Below are 17,624 nucleotides of genomic sequence, written 5' to 3' on the forward strand. Positions count from 1 at the left end.
AAGCAGCATTACAGTTCAGTGATTGAATTCACTTTTCTGCACAGATAAAAAGCGCCCAATTCTAAACAGCACTGCTGAATTTATTTAATGCCATAGTGTTACAGGAAGCTATAATAAACGTTATTGCTCAAACATTTTTTCTTTTTACAGTACACTTTTCCTTGAAGAAAAATCCCTCAGTTTTTTAGCTTACCAAGATAAAATTAAAAAAAAAAAATTAAATATTAAATATTAGGGAAAATTTTGCTTTACTAGATAAATCTGCTCCACTGATAACTTCCTTGAGAAAAGGAAATATTACAGTTGGTAATTTTTACTTGCAAAAATTTAGCTTAAAAATATGACAACAGCTGTACAGTTGAACAAATTTACATACCATAAAAGAAAGCTTTTACATTTTTAGTAATATTTTGTCTGGTTCAATATAAATCTTGAAGATTAATAACTCTCCATTAATAATTAAAGGTAATCTTAAACAATTCATCTAATTTCTTCAGCATGATTCAGTGCAAATTGCAATGGAGTTTTATTATAGAGACAAAAACTGCTGGTACTTCCAAGTTAAGTCCTTAATGAAAGAAGCCAAGATACATAAAATATAAACTGCAAAAAATATACAGAAGCCTTTCTTTTACTTGCATATTGTGCAATATTCAGATCAAGAATATTTAAAGTAATGAAGGTAGTACTGTTTTAAAAGTAAAACTAAAATATTGTCAACAGTTTATTAGTAGAATTTTCCTAATCAAATTATTGTTACAGTCGCTCTTAAACAGTATGAATTAAGATCTCCATAGTTTAGGACCTGCCTGCTAAAAAAAAAAAAAAAAAAAAAAAAAAAAAAAAAAAAGATATATATATATACTCTTACAAGTACAAACAGACCACAGTGAAATTAATTTCTTTATTCTCAAATAAGTAAGTTCTATATACCTGTTTCAGAGAAGTGATCAGCTGAAGCAATACCTCAGCACAAACAATGTGAAAATGCACAGACCACACAGAACTCCAAACTGCACCTACGGCTGTAGGATGCCTGTAACACCTCAGAACTGGTATTTATGAAAATAACGAGGAGAGAGAAGCCATGTTTGCTTTAAATGGGAAGCAAGCATATAGTAAAGCAGCTGTCTTATATGCTTCTTACACCCTTTCAAATTAGTCCTTACTGTTCTTTAGAAAGACTACCTTAGTATCAATAAAATTCCAAATCAAGATCGGTAGAAAATTACATTAACTACATTGACAATGTTGATCTCCAACTTCTAGGTCCTGAGTTCAAATAAGTGAAATATGAATGCTTTGTAGTTCTGTTAATGGTAATAGCCACTGAAAGGCTAAAGGCTCCTGAGCTGTGATGACAACTCAAGTTTCACTCTTCAGATTTCAGCTTTTTGTAAATGCCTGAACATTCCCGCTCTTTTATGAAGCGTTATGTCAGTCACTAGCATACTCAAGAAGTCAGCAGCTCTGTACAGACTACAGATATCAGAAAAAAGATACACCTTCACGTAAAAATTTATCTTGCAGTCCTCATGCGAAAAAACAGAAGTGCTGCAAAAGCTGCTGCAGATGAACAGTTACTTATTTTGTAGGAAAGCATTCAGTATTCATCCGTTTAAGAATCAGTATTTTGGTTTTCCTGAGGACTTCAGCAATTCATAACAAATAAAAATACTCTATACGTTTCTCTTCCACTTGATATAGTGTGCTTGTATAAAAATTTTTTAAGGTAGAAAGCATTGATCAAATAAAGATTAAAACACCAAACCCCATTTTGTGCAATTGTATATGACTAACATTCAAGCGAAGAAAACACTATCCTGGATCAAAAACTTCCTCCTCCAAAGAGATAAAAAGATTGCTGGTAATGAAGGACTCATTAGAGATTATCTTCTGTTCCTTATATTACAATAGTTAAATACATATATATATATATATATAGTAGTGAACTATTCTCTTAAAACTACACCAACCATTAATATTGCTTTAATAGTGAGGCCAATCAATACACAAATGTCTTTGTACTAAAACTAAGCAGCTGAACCAACTGACTTATCAAGTATGTTCAACATGATATAGGAAGAAAAATCATACATGTATGTGTGTATATATATTCACACAGAAACATATGTATGTATATATATACATACACAGTGCAGAAGTCCAAACAAAAACTCCAAAGATTCAAACTGAAGATGTTTAATATAGCTTGTTATTTCTAACATGGCAATCCACTTAAGAGATACTCACACTCAGAAACGACCAGAAGTATGAACAGATGCTTTAATAACAATGTTTGTAAATTGCAGATCGGAGTAATGGTCTTGAGATTTCTTTCCATTAGCTATTTACTCATCTGTTTAATTTTTCATTTTTCTTCTAACATTTTTTGAGTTTTATCTTCAATATTAGAAGATAAGAAGCACTGATTATTAAAAAAACAAAACAAAACAAAACAACCAAACACACGCAAAACCCACTGTGAGCAGCAAGGAAAATAATATTACCTAACACTACGTGCCAGAAATTAAATTACTATCATTACCCTTACAGTAGTTTTCTTTCTGTGCTGCAAAAATTAAATACATCCTCAATAATTTGACTTGGGGAAAAAAACTGTAGTTTAAAAAACAAAGTATTGCAGATTTCTCTGAGTCTGTTTCCTCACAGACAGAATATCAGATACCACAATGGTAAGTGATTGGTCTGTTTTGCATTCTAAATTTAATTTACTATTACTTATCAAAGATTATGCACAGGTTACAGTTTAAAATAACGTGTTTTTTTCAGGTTTTAAAATAATTCTGGGCTTAGAACGTTGATGAACTGAGCTCAAGATCAAAAAAAATTCATGAAATTTAGCCCTTCAAAATACTTTTGAGAATCTGACTTATGGTTCTTAAACTTGTTTTGGACATAAAGTGATCCAGTTACAGACGGTTTGGCTTGGAACTGTTCAAAGTTTTTAAAAGTGTACTTTTTGGATATGTTAACTTTTAATAATTTTGATTCTGAAAAATATTTTGCAAAGATAAAATAGTTACTGTCCACATGCATGTGTGGGTAGGCTGAAATGGGATCTTAAATCAACATGTGACATATGAATATACTGCATACATCTGAGAGAACAAACTAGATGGAGGTTTCCCCAGGAAAACTGGACATTACTTTTATGACTTACTATTTACCAGCAGCAAGGATTCTTCCATGCATTATGGAAAATATGGATTAATTTCCGCAAGCAGTAACAGAAAGGGTTAAGGAAGCAGTTGTCACATTGTCACTTCCCAAAAGTTTCATGGTCAATTCATATAATCTCTGTAATTGGACACAATAAAGGCGGAGGCAGGAAGAATCCTTTTTTTTTTTTTTTTTTTTTTTTTTTTTTTTAAATATTTGCTATTTCTATTCCAGCTAAATTCTTGAGATGTTCTTGGTGTTAAGGGAGGGTAGAGAGGTGAGAACCACCTAAAAAAAAAACAAAAAAAACCCTCTTAAATTGTTGGGAAATCTAGAAAATTCAGAACACAATTTTGAACACTTCCAACAGACCTTCCAGCAGACAATTAAGAGGAAATTAATCTTCTTACAGAAATCCATCTGCCTGTTGTGTCAAAAAGGATCCAGAGTATATCTTTGAACAGTTCAAAACAGATTAAATTTTCATGTACATACATTCCAAACCACATGCCCTGAGCTGAAGCATCCTCAATTAAAACAATTTCCTGTGGCATATATAATAAGTTGATGATCATAATGAAAACTCTTTTCATTCATCATTGTTTTATCCTCAGCCTCATGGCAATTAAGATGAAGAGCATTTAATTGCAGATTATAAATATATAAACTGGCAAGACCAAATTAGGTGCCCAGTTCTCACTTGCTTTCAGTGGGAACAGAATGCAAAGCTTCAACCAAAAGCTTTAACACCTGTAAGACTGACTAATATCTCATAGCTAGGGACATATCTACACAGTGAATAAACACCTATACGGATGAAGTACTGTGGCTCCATTGCCCATGCTTCTAGCAGGGACCAGCTTAAAGACATATAATTCTATTAAAACAATATGAGAGAGAAAATGTATTAGTGCGGGCCTGTGCCGGATTTAATGCGACTGCAGAATTTCCTGACAAGAGCCATTTCATGCCCTACCAATTCAGAACAATTCAGAGAAAGCATTGAGCTTTTTGCACCCTTTAAAGTAGATGTAACCTCAGATTGCATGAAAAATATTGAAATATTTAACTGGAATAGTAAGTACTTCTACACCAAAATCCAAATCAATTAAAACTATTTTAAAGTAAGAGAGTTTGATGATCAAGTAGCAAGTGAGTTGCAATTGCAGCAAGTGATAGTAAGAAATGAAGTTTACAAAACACTAGAGCAGAACCTTAAACAAAAAAGTTCACTAAAAGCTTGATGTTGATGAATAAAAAATCCACCAGCACTCCAAGCTACTTGGCAATGTGTGTTAAATATCAGCTACTAGAATTCACTATTTGAAAACGAAAGTCAAAAACTGAGCAGAAGTCCTGACCTGTTCCTCCCATTCGAACAATGCTGGTAGCTGCTACTCTTAGAACTATTGCATTCATTGGCAGTTCCTACCATTAGCAATGACACTGTGTGTAATTTCACTCCTCTCTCCTCCCATGGTTTTCTGCCCAGGAGCAGCCACTCCTTGAAGATATGCAAAGTGATGTTTCTAGGGTCTCAGCAGAACATGAAGGTATTCCAGAAAGGATATGATTACAATTAAACACATATACACATATTGACTTGGAGATGTGATTCCCAGACACATCAGCCATTGTTTCTCATTGTGGTTAACTACCAGTATTTTTGAAGCTTTGTCCCTTGAAAACATGCTATTCCTTGAATCTAACTTACCACTAAATAATACAAAAAAGACTGTATGCAAGCCAGTACATATCCCAACAAATGTTAAGATTAAACTGTACTCTATAAACTCTTATATTTCTTATATTTTTACTTATATTTTATACTTACTTATATTTTATATTATATTTCATTGAAGGAAATGAGAAAAAGAAACAATAGGGCATAATATATAGTGTGTTTCTAATTTTTGAGGGACAGGAAAGAAGAACACAAACTTTTTTGTTTAAACATAAATATTATGCCATGAGATGTATCTACAAAGTGTGTTCATACATAGTGACTTTAATGTAACTAGATTTGTTCTATATGCACTATACTTCATTCATCTACTGGGCCTCCGTAACACAGTCTATTAAAAAAAAATTGAAAAGTTTAATTTATTTCTACCCTTCAACTCTCTCCCTAAATAAACAAAATTGTTACTTTATGATTACTAGGTTATGACACAAAGCAACACTATATTTAATTATGTTGAAAGTTCTCATGATATCATGACAAAGAATCACACTGCATTTTAAGTACTGAGAAACTGTCCTGAAGCTATTTCTTTTTATCTTCAATCTCTCTCTGATGAATTAGTGTAGCTAGCTTAGCAATAAGCCTTTGCTCAGGAAGACTTAGTGTAGCATTTTTGCTACATTAAGGAACCAGCACTGACAAAGACTTAATCTAAGTAATAAGTAAGGGTACAAGTAATAAGAGGTTGCCTTAGGTCTGCACTAGGATTTTCTATCCTCACCTAGCATTATTTACCAGTGAAAAAATTCAAGTATATTAGACTGCTGGAAAGTTTTCTGTACAGCTCCTTCTCCACTCCTTTCTTTCTTCTTTAGACTATAAAGTTACAGGAAAACAAAGCATGAACTTATAAAAAAAAGCACAATAATTGTCAAAAACTAGTTTATACCTTATAAAGAACGCTTACTTTTTAAATGAGCTGGAATACCACACGTACCATACCAACACTTTCAAAACACCCATGCTTTCCAAATGTTGTGGTGGAAGATACAGTTCCACAGGAGAATCGTGCACTCTTGTATAAATCACTATACATGAGTAAAGCTTCACCAGAGAAGGCTGACACATACTTTGCATTGATAACTGAACTAAGCTTTGCTCCTATCAGAATGGATAACATAATTGCTCTGTTCCATAAAGGCAGACCGATGGTCTTGAATTCTTCCAACTACTATGATAGCATAGCAGAACATTTCAACTATTTTTTGCCTTGAATTGCTACATGCAAGAGGTCTAAGAGCTTTACACAGGATCCACAAACCTGGTCGGTATCAAGATTACCTGTGGACTACCACAGGAACCAGTATTTCATGGCAGCCTTTCCTTCAAGTCTTTCTTAAAAGTACACTACCAGATGATGAAAAAGCTTTACCTCCTTGAAAGCCTAGGACTTGCATGGGGCAGTTGCACTTGTTAACAGATTAGGAGGTAGCAGATTCAGGTATGCAGATTCTAATACTCTTGCTCACAGTGAACCTAATTTTGTTTAAGTAGTCCTACTATCCCTGCCAGATATCCATCATTGAGAAAGACTTATTCTAGGAACAAAAGGTGAGTTACACGAAAGAGAGAGGACAACTGTTCCACTAACTTACTTTGTATATTTTTAAGACATTAAATGACATCAGATTGTATTTTTATATTTAAAAATATTGAAATTTTCACTGAAAATCAGTTATTTGCATAAAAGTTCTCCAACATACTTATTTCAGATTCTCTGATTTTAGAGAATGAATATCTAGCCAAATTCGGGGCTATTGAGATTATTCAAGAAATTGGTACACACACAAATTAGACCATAAAAATGAACAGTCATCATAACAGCAAATTTCTTTTTTGTTCAATTAGAAATACCATCAGGAAAAGAAAATCTTTAAAAATTCACACTAAATGTATAATAAGTAGAAAAATACTTTATTTCACCCTAAATCAAATAACAAATACTACTTCATAATCTAATGCAGCAGGGATTGCATCCGCCTTTGTGTTTACCAAGAATTTAGCGAAATGGTGCAGCCTTCCAGCAAAACTAGCACAATCAGTAAGTGTTTACATCATAGGCAAAATTAATGATTCAGTTGCTGAACAGCTGCTCTAAGTAACAAACATGCTGGCATCACATTTATAGCATACCATAACAAGATTTATTGTTAAAATCTCAAGGGAGAATTACACAGCTACAGAATAATCCCTTCCCACAAGGGAAGGTGCAGGATTTCTGGACTTTCAAGTCCTTTTCCCTGTTTTATATTGATGGGATTAGCTTGATAAATACCTTCTTCTTCATCTGCTGTCTCCACTAGCGTGTCTAAACTGAATCAGATGCCCCTTACCTGTCTGTTATTCTGTTCCCTGGATGTTAGCTGAGAACTGTGGTCAAAGGGTCACCAGAATTTTTGTAGTTCTTGTTTTAAACAAAAAATAACAATAGCAGCTCTGTTCAGCAGAAAGAGATTTTAAATCTTCTTTTGGAAAAAATACATACCAGTTCCTTTGCTTACATATGGAGGCTTGAAGAATTTCACAATGCCATACAAATTCACTACAGTTCCATCTTTAAGATGATTCAGAGGCGTATACACATATTTTGGTGCAACAGACTGGAAAGACATGATAAAATTTGTGGAGAGAAAAAAATTTATTCAAAACAAAGCTTCATCTAGAATTCTGTCCACCCATCAACAGCCACCCTCAGATATGTTTTACCTTGTCTTAAAAAATAATAATACACGTTATCTAATTTTTTCCCTCTTGGGTGTCCTGGGTAAGATTCTATTTTATCCACTTTAAACTCTCTAAAGATAGATAGATAGATAGATAGATAGATGTATATAGTTTTCCTTCCTCCCCACAGGCAATGAAGCATCTAAGACCTATTTGATTTCCATTTCTTTCTGTGATTACTTCCTTGCTATAAACTAATCAGTCAATTCAACTAAGGTTGAACATACCTGTCTAGGTGAATAAAAGTCATGATAATAAAGGATGTTGGAAAGTAATTTTTTACTGATTGATTTTAACAACTCCATCCAAAGGGCTTTTAAAAGCTGAAGCAGCACATACATGAAAGATTTCTCAGCAGAGTCATTGCACAGAATCTCACAGCCATTGTACAAGTCTATTAAAATAGCACATTTGGAGCACTAAAGAAGTTAAGGACTACTTTCTACTAAGGACTATTCTTCCCTCAACTTAAGGTTACATGATATGCTGATTAGCTTCTTTAAAAGAACACCAGTTTTCTCAAACTAATTTGAAAAGTCTGTTTTTCAATTACTGTAACAGGAAAAAAAATTTAAAAAACCTCTGTAAAACTGACACAAAGCCAAGCTGTATCTCCAGTACTGAACCTTAAAACTTAGGATAAACTCTCATATGCCAATGTCTATGCCTTTAATATGCTGTTTCCCCTAGATTTTTAATTTAGGCAAGCAAAGTGGTGTTCCAAATAGTAAATGTGAAGACCAGCATGTGAAGACCAGTACAAAAAGTCTGATTTTAAATCAAAGGAAGATACGTACTTTTCCATTTTTTAAAGCACAAGCACACATTTTTCATAAGAATTGAAGTTTCCTTTCCAGCTTATATTTCCTAAAACAAAATGCAGCCTATCTTGAGATCTAGATGGAAACTATACTGCACAAGTAGTACTTTATCATATTTTATTCTATTTTCCTGACATATTATTTGCAAAATTAAGAGCTAAATAAGTGGCTGCTGGGATAAGAGTAGGAAAGGAAAATAAACAGGAAAGAAAAAGATTTCCATATTTTTATTTACAAGCAGTTAAAGTCTCAAGCAGTTTAAAGATATCTAGAAGATAAACTCACCACAGATGCAGTTTCTGAAGCAGCACTTGTGCTCCGTTTAGTATAAATCTGAGGAGGAAAAAAAATAGCAAACTCACTGATTACAAAATCGAAGGCAATACAAATATAACAAGATTTGATGATGCTAAAGCAAATATTACAGAGACTCTTTACTTTTCAATTGTTCTACCTGAAATAGCAAAAAATAAACCAAATACTTTTGCTATTTGAATCAACTTTGACACTACAAAGAGTAAAATTTTTATCCTACAGAAAAGAAAGAATAGCTATTCCCATTATATTCGGGTAACAGCTACCTTGAATAACATAAACATTTTAGAAATTAGAAATGTATTTGGTTGAATGTAAGTCAGGTCAGATTAGTAAAGTCACCATTCAGAAGACTGAGGCCAAAAATTCAATATGATACTAGCAACTTGCTTAAGAAAGAACGTAAACAGTTTTAGGTTTTGTTCATTTCAATGCTTAAAACAGGCCTATTCTCAGTGAGTCTTGTTTAAAAGGTCAAGGTAAATTCACAACAAAATGGCATACATTCTCCTCCAAAAGAGTTCCTACGTCTGGCTACAGTGAGGCTGGCTCTAAGAGCTTATCTTCAGAGCAAGGTCTTTTTCAGAACCAGCAGTGGTGACTCGACCAACATCCCACCCCAACACAGACCCACCCTGGAATGAGAAACTCAAGGCCCAGCTGCCCTCCAGATGCAAGAGCAGATCTCTTTGGCAGGCAGCCTTCCTGCCTGCCTGCCAGACACAGGGGCCCATGGCACAGCCACACACTGGCACGGCAGAGCAGGATCCTGTCAGGGATCTGGTATTGCTCTCCACCCTCAACTTCACTCCTGAAGCCAGATTTCCTTCCACTTATTTGTTTTAAACAGGCTTATAAATAGTTATAATTGAGAAAGTGAAGTACACAAAAGCTTAGAACATTTGTATTAATTTTAAGCAGTCAGTGTCTGTGTCAGTAATTTAAATGCTACAAATTCCATTCTATAGTCAATGGAGAAAGACATGCTGCCAAGACAATCAACACATTCAGGGCACTGCATCTCTTCACTGGCTTTAGATTGTACGTCATGAAGTCCTGCCAATACTCAACTTGGGAAAGCACCTGAAGTCTAGGTAAAATGATTCTTGACCACATTTGCTCAGACTCAGGGTACAGTTGTACTGTATTTGTTTATGACTGCCCCAAACAATTTGTACTGTAACCTATTTTAATTGTCATTAAAATGCATTTCAGCCTTTAATTATTCACAGAGGTAAATTCCAGAAAAATATCTTTCTGAAATAAAAAAAAATATATATTTTCTTTAACTTAAAATTTTTGGTCAGACAGCAATTATACAGACAAAATTTTGAACCTTGACTTTTGCACACAATTTATTTTAGTAAGACTCTTATATGTGATTTTGTGTTTAAGCTTTTATTTCTAAGTTTATTTCAAAATCTGGATGGTTAGACTCACTGTATTCACCATAGTATATTCCACCCGTCATCCCCTTAACTAACTACAGGTTTCCAAATGAAGGAGAAAATCCTAGATCCTTCCATACTCAAACCTCTGTAATTTTTGGTAAGTCCTCTAACTCTTAAAAAAAAAAAAAAAAAAGTACTGTTTACATTTTAAAAAGGGTAGTAAACATTTCTTGAAGGTAAAGACCTGACGGCCACAAATACATGCACTGCTGACATATTACCGGAGACAAATAGAAGTAACAGCAGAACAGGGTAAACACCACTCCCATATCTCAAAGGACAGAAGCATTTAAGATCAGCAGTATTTATATGAGAATAGTACTAAAAGACATATATTTTCTTCAGCAAATATGGGGCATATCTCACTTTTAAAAATTAGGAATCTAGGAATCCATGTATTTTAAAAGGCAAAGAATAATGATATAAGAATTACAAACTCACAGCCCAGAGAAAACTAAAAGTGATAGACTTTAGGCCACTCTTGCACCCTCAGCCTTGCCTGCATTACTGTTGTGTTATGCACAAAATGACTTAAACAACTCTAAAGGGCTGTCTACAGCTATCTAAGGCCAAGTCTCTGCACTCAACATGCAGAAATTTACCTGGGAGGCCAGGGAGATAATCCAGGTCTGGCCCCACCTTCCAGCACTTCATTATTATATGTTTTGATACAAAGCACTTCTCCTCAGATATAGCTAGTCCTCCCTCTCAGTTTGTCATCTACTACAGAACATTTTTCAGTGTGGTCTATTCTCCACAGAGTATTATCAGGAAGGATTTTCACCTTCCTCATCCAGGCCTCTCAGAGTCTTAGGACAACACCCATGCCTACAACAACCACAGCATAGAGATGTTATAGATGTTACTTCTAGCTACACTACTTTGACAAAATGGATGGAGATAGGTATTACAAGATTGTGCATACACACACACACACACCAGGTAGTTTCCTTATGAATATGCTACAGTAATCTTCAATACTTCAAATTCTACTAGATTTTATTGTTTTTCTTCGTAAAGAAAAAGATTAATGATGGTATTCAGAAAAAAATGATAAATAGAAAGCTGGACACTCACGTACATAAATGGCTGATCCAGCTTCTTCAGACACCTCCAGGTCGCAACCATGTCTGCCATCTTCTCTTGCTGTAGGTGATTTCGCCAACTTAAATCCAGCAACTACAAAGGTGTCCTATGGAGACAGGATGGTAAACAGATGACAAACACCATATAATAGATGATAAATATTGTACAGAGTATCATGCGCTCTATTTTAAAAGAGGACGTGATGTTACATTTCACTCTAAAGGCTCAAGACATTCAAGAAGCAAAAAAAGGATATTCTAAACACTGACACAAAGTTTCTCTAGGTAGTTCCCCTACCCATGAAATTCATATTCCCAAACTCTGTGTTGGCACCCAGCATTTTTTTTTTTTTCTTCAGATTCTGCTAAAGTTAACGGACTCTTGATGCTACTGTGACTGGGTGCCTATTTTGACAAGGGTTGGAGGAGAACAGTCACACTAAATAAAGAAAGAGAATAATTACTTTTCAGACATACCAAAGACCAACTCTCTCCTGGGTAAACTTAACTAAGCTAGAGAAAACATCACACATCTAATTAGTACTAAGAAAATATTCCTTTCTCAGGGCTTATTTGTTGCATCATAGCTGCACTTCAAAGATACTCTCCTTGCAGTGGCAGCAAAAGACATAACACACTTCTGTGCTGTCAATCTTGAGATTCTGGCACAGAAATGCAAAAATTATATCAAAGCAAAAATACAATGGCAAATACAAAGTTCTTCAGACACCACAGAATGAAGAAGAGAAAGGATGATTTAAGGAGTAAAAGACTGAAGTCCCTACAGTAGCTCACCCTTTCAGTAGCAACCTTACCAAAAAAAAAAAAAAAAAAAAAAGGGGGGGGGGGAAACATGGACAGACAGAAAATTGAAAATAAATTCAGGAAGTAGAGATGATAAACAAGGTATATGACCAAACAGAAACATAATGCTGGGCACTCTGATACAATGTAAAGCTCCTTTGTAGTTATCTGCTTTGGTACCAGAATGGTTCAGAGTTGTTCCAGTGTGATTCATTTTTGCAAAAGACTTTCACACTCATGCAGACTGCCTGAGAACAAACATATTAGACTCAGAGCCCTCTTTCTGCTTGACCTTGTACCAAAAGCCCTTCCATAAGCTTTTACTGCATGACTTTTGTTCATGTGTTTATCTGATTACAACAAATAAAAGAGTTTTCTGATTAAAGCTGACAGTTTTAGCCAAATATTGCACTACGGCAGCTCTTTTTGCTATTTCAGCAATTTGACAATGCTACTCTAAATGATTTAAGATCCAAAATCTTAATGTTTTGTGCAAGAAAGACTGCTAGCTTAAGTGATGGGGATATATTTAGTTATTAAAGGATTTGCCAAAAAATTGCTATGAAAAACTTAAGTTTGAACAGACAGCTTAATATATGATAAAACTACTTAGGGCATGCTGATTTTCATGTAGTGTCATAAATGGAAACATCATGTATATTTCAGCTGTCTAAAAAGATAATACACAAGTCATCTAAGTGTAAGACATACTTGGAGCTACACAAATAAGTTAAATTGGGTCAAAATGATTGGACAATTTAACATTCCTTGCATGTGAAACACTCTACAAACATACATTAAAGTTGCTCCATTCTTTTCAGATACAGAGAGAAACACACACAAAAACACAAGCTGCAGGAAACTCAGCTGTTTTGCAGAAATCAGGTACAGTACAGGTATTTGCTCTCACTGCTGCTGATGCTATTGATAGTGTTCTTTCAATAGTGGAATCAACCTTAAGCTAAAAAGCCATGCCCTGCTACACATTGCTCCTGTTTCCGCACTTTATTAGATTACTGGTGCACAAGAGATTCTGGAACTTGGCTGCTGAGTCAGGAGCTCTGTATAGCTGACTTAACTTGTCTTGTTCTCATTTGTCAGAAGAGACTTTAGAATTGCACACGCTCAAGTGCTTACACAGGCTGATAATCAATGGATTTTTTTTTTTTTTTTTGAGTAACATTAGATCATTGCCGGCTACTCTCATGTAATATGAAATGTGTAACACGACATTTAAAAAAATGTGTAAATGGAATGTGCAATTCAAATGAGAGGAAAAGCACTAACTTCAAAATCAAGATAGTTTTGTAGGCAAAAAGAATGGGCCTTTTTTTCAGATGTGTCATTAATTCTCTGTCAACTTGGACAGGTCTTGACTTCCAGTTCCTAAACCTGCTAAAAATTTACATAAAGTTTGTACAGTGTTTTGAAATTTAGTGCTATATTAGTTTCAAAAATATAACCTTTCCATTTCACCGTGCTCATGCATGATGTCCTGTAGCTAAGAGTAGTTATTAGATCTCTTATTCTAATTGGCTTGGGAATTAAATTCATTTACATAAATAGGTAGATTTTCATGTAAACAGAACACCATTACATTGCATGCATATACAAACTATAAGATTCAAAGTTTTTTAATATCTAAAGGAAATTCTATTTCTCTTATTCAAAAGAAAAGAGCAATAAAGAAAAGGCAAACTTTACATTTTATGGAAGGTTATTCTGTTAGAGAGCCAGGAGACCCTTACGGGAAGAACAGGGAAAACATGGTCATTCAACACGGTCATTCAAGTGTTTGAACATGGAATAACTATATATTTTTTTTTTCCTCCTTTAGGCTAATTAGATAAGGCTGTTAAAGTACAGTATGGAAAACTACAAAACTGAAGTCTGGAACTGTAGGCAGCAAACAGCACTAAAGCATTGGACCTTGCTGGAGTTATTCTTCTTTAGTGGCCAATACTTTCTGCTTTTAAGAATGAATTTCATGTCATACCTGCTAAATTGCAACCTTGCAAGTTTCAGAACTCATTCCATTCCCTCAGACTCAGATTTTTCCAAAATTAAAATCTCATTTTAGAAATGTGAAAAGTACTGTGAAGATTCAGATCACAGGGTAAAACTGAACGCTGATCCTACTGCACTCTGGCTGTCTGAATTTTAGTGCTTATGCGTTGTGGTTTCCTGTGCAGGTCTCTGGTACTGATTCTTCTGATCTTCTAATTGCTGCTCAGGGCTTTGTTCAAAATTTGTATTTTTATCAGGATATTAAAAATCATGAGTTCTTTAATTTTAAAATGATTCTGGGGCTTGTATTTCTAGGAATACATTTGTTAAAGAACTTCTTTTCCTGGACTCATTGCCAAAATTATGTGGAATTCTGTATAAGGACTGTCATACAGTTTCACAAATCTCCTGTTTTATATAATATCTGAGGGTTTGGGGGGAGGGGGGCAATCTGACCCAAATGCACCCTACTCAATTTGCTGATCTTCAAGGCATATTTCTTTCTTTAGCATGGCGTATGACAAACATTTAAACACAGCTTTGACTTAGAGCAGAATCCACTGAACAATGTCAAATTGAACACTCTCTGACCTCCAGATGTTACCACCCAGTGCAAAGCCCTTCCATATTGTTTCCTCAAGCTCACACAGAAAGGGCTAAAAAGAGCCATGCATCGATTTCAAGGTCAAATTAATACCACAAATTCTGAACGCGTTCTACTAAAAGGATCTAGGTAGTTTTTATTTCTTACGGCTGAATTCTTCTGAAATAATTCTATCTGTGAAATCCCTCATTCAGGATTGCTAATTTTTTTTTTTACTTTTTTTTTTTTTTTTTTTTTGCTTTCACATAACTTGTGCTGGCTGAATGAGATCCTAAATGCAAATGGTGAAAAATGTCCTATAGATTATTTTTTGTTGTTGTCATGCAGACTTTCTATTTAATTGACTAGACACTGTATAGGTATTGTATACTTCCAAAGACCTGTCACCATACTATCTGTCAGAGCAACCACCTTTTGCTAGAAAGTGTTTTAGATTCAATGTTTTCTTTAAAAGCAAAGTCGTATCCCATTCAGTTGGGGACACAAAATCAGTTATCTCCTGATGGAAACCACATGGTAAATGATACCAGAAAAATTCCTGGAGGTACAACGAATTGCATGGTCAAACAAGACTTCTGAAGGATTTTATAGATTTGTTAAAAATACAATAAACATTTTTGAATATTTTAGTTCACAGATTATATAAGTCAAAATAAGGCAAGATAAGAATGACAAAGAAAGAAGATGTGTACGTAGGGTGCTTCTTCTGTTACCGTGTGAAGATTTCGCCCGTGCACACGATCCCGCAATTTTTTTTTTTTTTTAAACACTCAGTCACAACTCTAACTTAAAATAAATTTCTTCAACTATTTGCCAAACATTTATAATACTTTTTAGAGAAGAGAAAACAATGCAAAACTCAGGATTTATCCTTAAGATGATATCCTTAGCAGTATCCTCAGTGTGAATTTATATCATAGATAATAAAGTACTAACATAAGACCATAATGTATTGTATACTTTCTCAACTTTAAGTTGGTATTTGGCTAATACTGGAATGTCACCAAACTTATTGGCAATCTGTACAAAAATATTGAGGTAGTTGTTTTCACCTTTTTTTTTTTTTCTCTCTTTAGTCGCAGCACTCAGTCTCACTGAAACTCTTAGGTTGACTTGCCAATGTGCTTTACCCTGAAGCTATCAAACTAACCTCATATTTCTGATGAATCAAGATGCCAGCACACAGCCAAAAGAGAGAAGAGTGAATGTAGTTTTAAACTTTTTTTAAGACTACAAAAACAGAAAAAGGAAATGTGCAAATCCTTTATCCTTATCTCATATGCACAATCTCTTATGCACACATGTACATTTCCAAAAGCAACAGAATGCCAAATTCAGATGTCTAAACTGCCAGCATAGGCAATGGAGATCTCATTGATATCATCAGAGTCTAGAGAAGAACTCAGCTGACCAGCTCTCTAATCCTTAGGAACTAGATCTGCATTTACTACTGACAGCTTAGACATTAAGTACAACACAAACATTCATGAGCACAAGTATTACATACAGTGTTGTATAAATGCTAAATGTAGGCATTAGTCTCTAAGTAAATCCTCTCCTAAATTTTTGTAAATGCACTAGTCCACCATTTTTGCAATAAAAAGTCATAATTAAAAAAAAAAAAAACTTAGTGTAACTGCCATTTAAATCAATTCAACTATAAAATTTATATTCTCAAATGGCAACAGACGTTTAACTTATAAACATAAATGGACAGCCTCTCAGTCATTCATATTCATCACCTTTTATTTGCTATGTAAACAAAACAGCACTGACAAAAAGAATCACTTTGTTTCAATGTTGTTGTTAAGAAGAATTTGCATAAGCAAACATTTTTTCCTAGTTCATATTGATATATTTAAACTGACTGAACAGATTTTCTAAATTAGGCAACGGTCATACAAAGACAAGATAATAAGTCAATATAGATCTGTAGAAACAATTACTAAACCAGAAGAAAGTGTTTTACCCCATGACGTATAACTTTTGCACAATCCTCTGCCATTTTTCCATATATTAAAATATTGATGCTGTTGATCCTTGAACATGAGTTATTTAAATCTAGAAAAAGAAGCAGAAATTACTCCAATTACCATAATTTCTTCAAAACAAAACAGCAGTGGAAAGGAGTTTCCAAAAAAAATTTCTCTACAGAGTCCAAACATTTCTTATTCAAATAAAACAAACAAACAAAACTGCAAACAGAAAATCCTTTAAAATAGTTAAGCAACTGTTTTGGTGCACTTACTTTAGGTAAATCAAGTAGAATATTCTCCTTAAGATAACCATTTAAAATGTGAACACACACTGCATCACTGTACATTAAATAAAAATGACAAAAATTCCTACTTGGACAATTCAACGTACAATGTTAGCAAGGAAATAATATCCAGTCATGTCTGATTTCTTTTTTTATTATTATTATTATTAACACAGAACATATTGTTGTACTATATAATCTGGAGATAATCCAGGATTTAGATGTGTCAAGTGTGATATTTTCCTGGGACTGGGGGTGGGGGGACTGAAGCAGAAATTAAATGATTTTAAAACAGTTTTCTAGCTGTTATTGTTTCAGAAACTGATTAAGCGTGTATTTTTCTTAGTCCTTCATGCTATCAAAGCTGTACACATAGATAATGCATTTCCAGGACAATATTTTTAAAAGTTCTGCAATAGGAAGTCTACTGAAATACGAAGACCTTGCTTCCAGTAACTTACCTGGTATAAACTTAAAATAATACATTTTTACAGGGAATTGACAGAATATTTACAGACTAACACAGAATATGCTACAGAACACTTAAAATACGTACATTTTACTGAACACTAAAAAAGCACGTACTAGTGATCTAATAGCATGGCATTAAAAAAGTGCTGAGTTCA

The 17,624-nt window shown here is 34.1% G+C and overlaps 1 protein-coding gene across 4 annotated transcripts in view; it reads right to left on the reverse strand.

The window, feature by feature from the left end:
- POT1 (protection of telomeres 1) overlaps positions 1–17,624 on the reverse strand; it is an 86,779-nt gene that overhangs the window by 49,688 nt on the left and 19,467 nt on the right. For 3 of the 4 annotated variants that reach the window (XM_067315513.1, XM_067315506.1, XM_067315498.1), the window contains exons 4-7: positions 16,708–16,799; positions 11,320–11,430; positions 8,758–8,805; positions 7,413–7,527 (exon numbers count right to left, since the gene is read on the reverse strand). In XM_067315513.1, the coding sequence (XP_067171614.1) occupies positions 7,413–7,527; positions 8,758–8,805; positions 11,320–11,430; positions 16,708–16,799 (366 nt within the window). Of the gene's footprint in view, positions 1–7,412; positions 7,528–8,757; positions 8,806–11,315; positions 11,431–16,707; positions 16,800–17,624 lie in introns of all 4 variants that reach the window. The other variant, XM_067315519.1, reaches the window with a different exon arrangement.

This window comes from Apteryx mantelli, chromosome 1, assembly GCF_036417845.1.
Source record: "Apteryx mantelli isolate bAptMan1 chromosome 1, bAptMan1.hap1, whole genome shotgun sequence".
In the NCBI taxonomy this organism is placed as follows: domain Eukaryota; kingdom Metazoa; phylum Chordata; class Aves; order Apterygiformes; family Apterygidae; genus Apteryx; species Apteryx mantelli.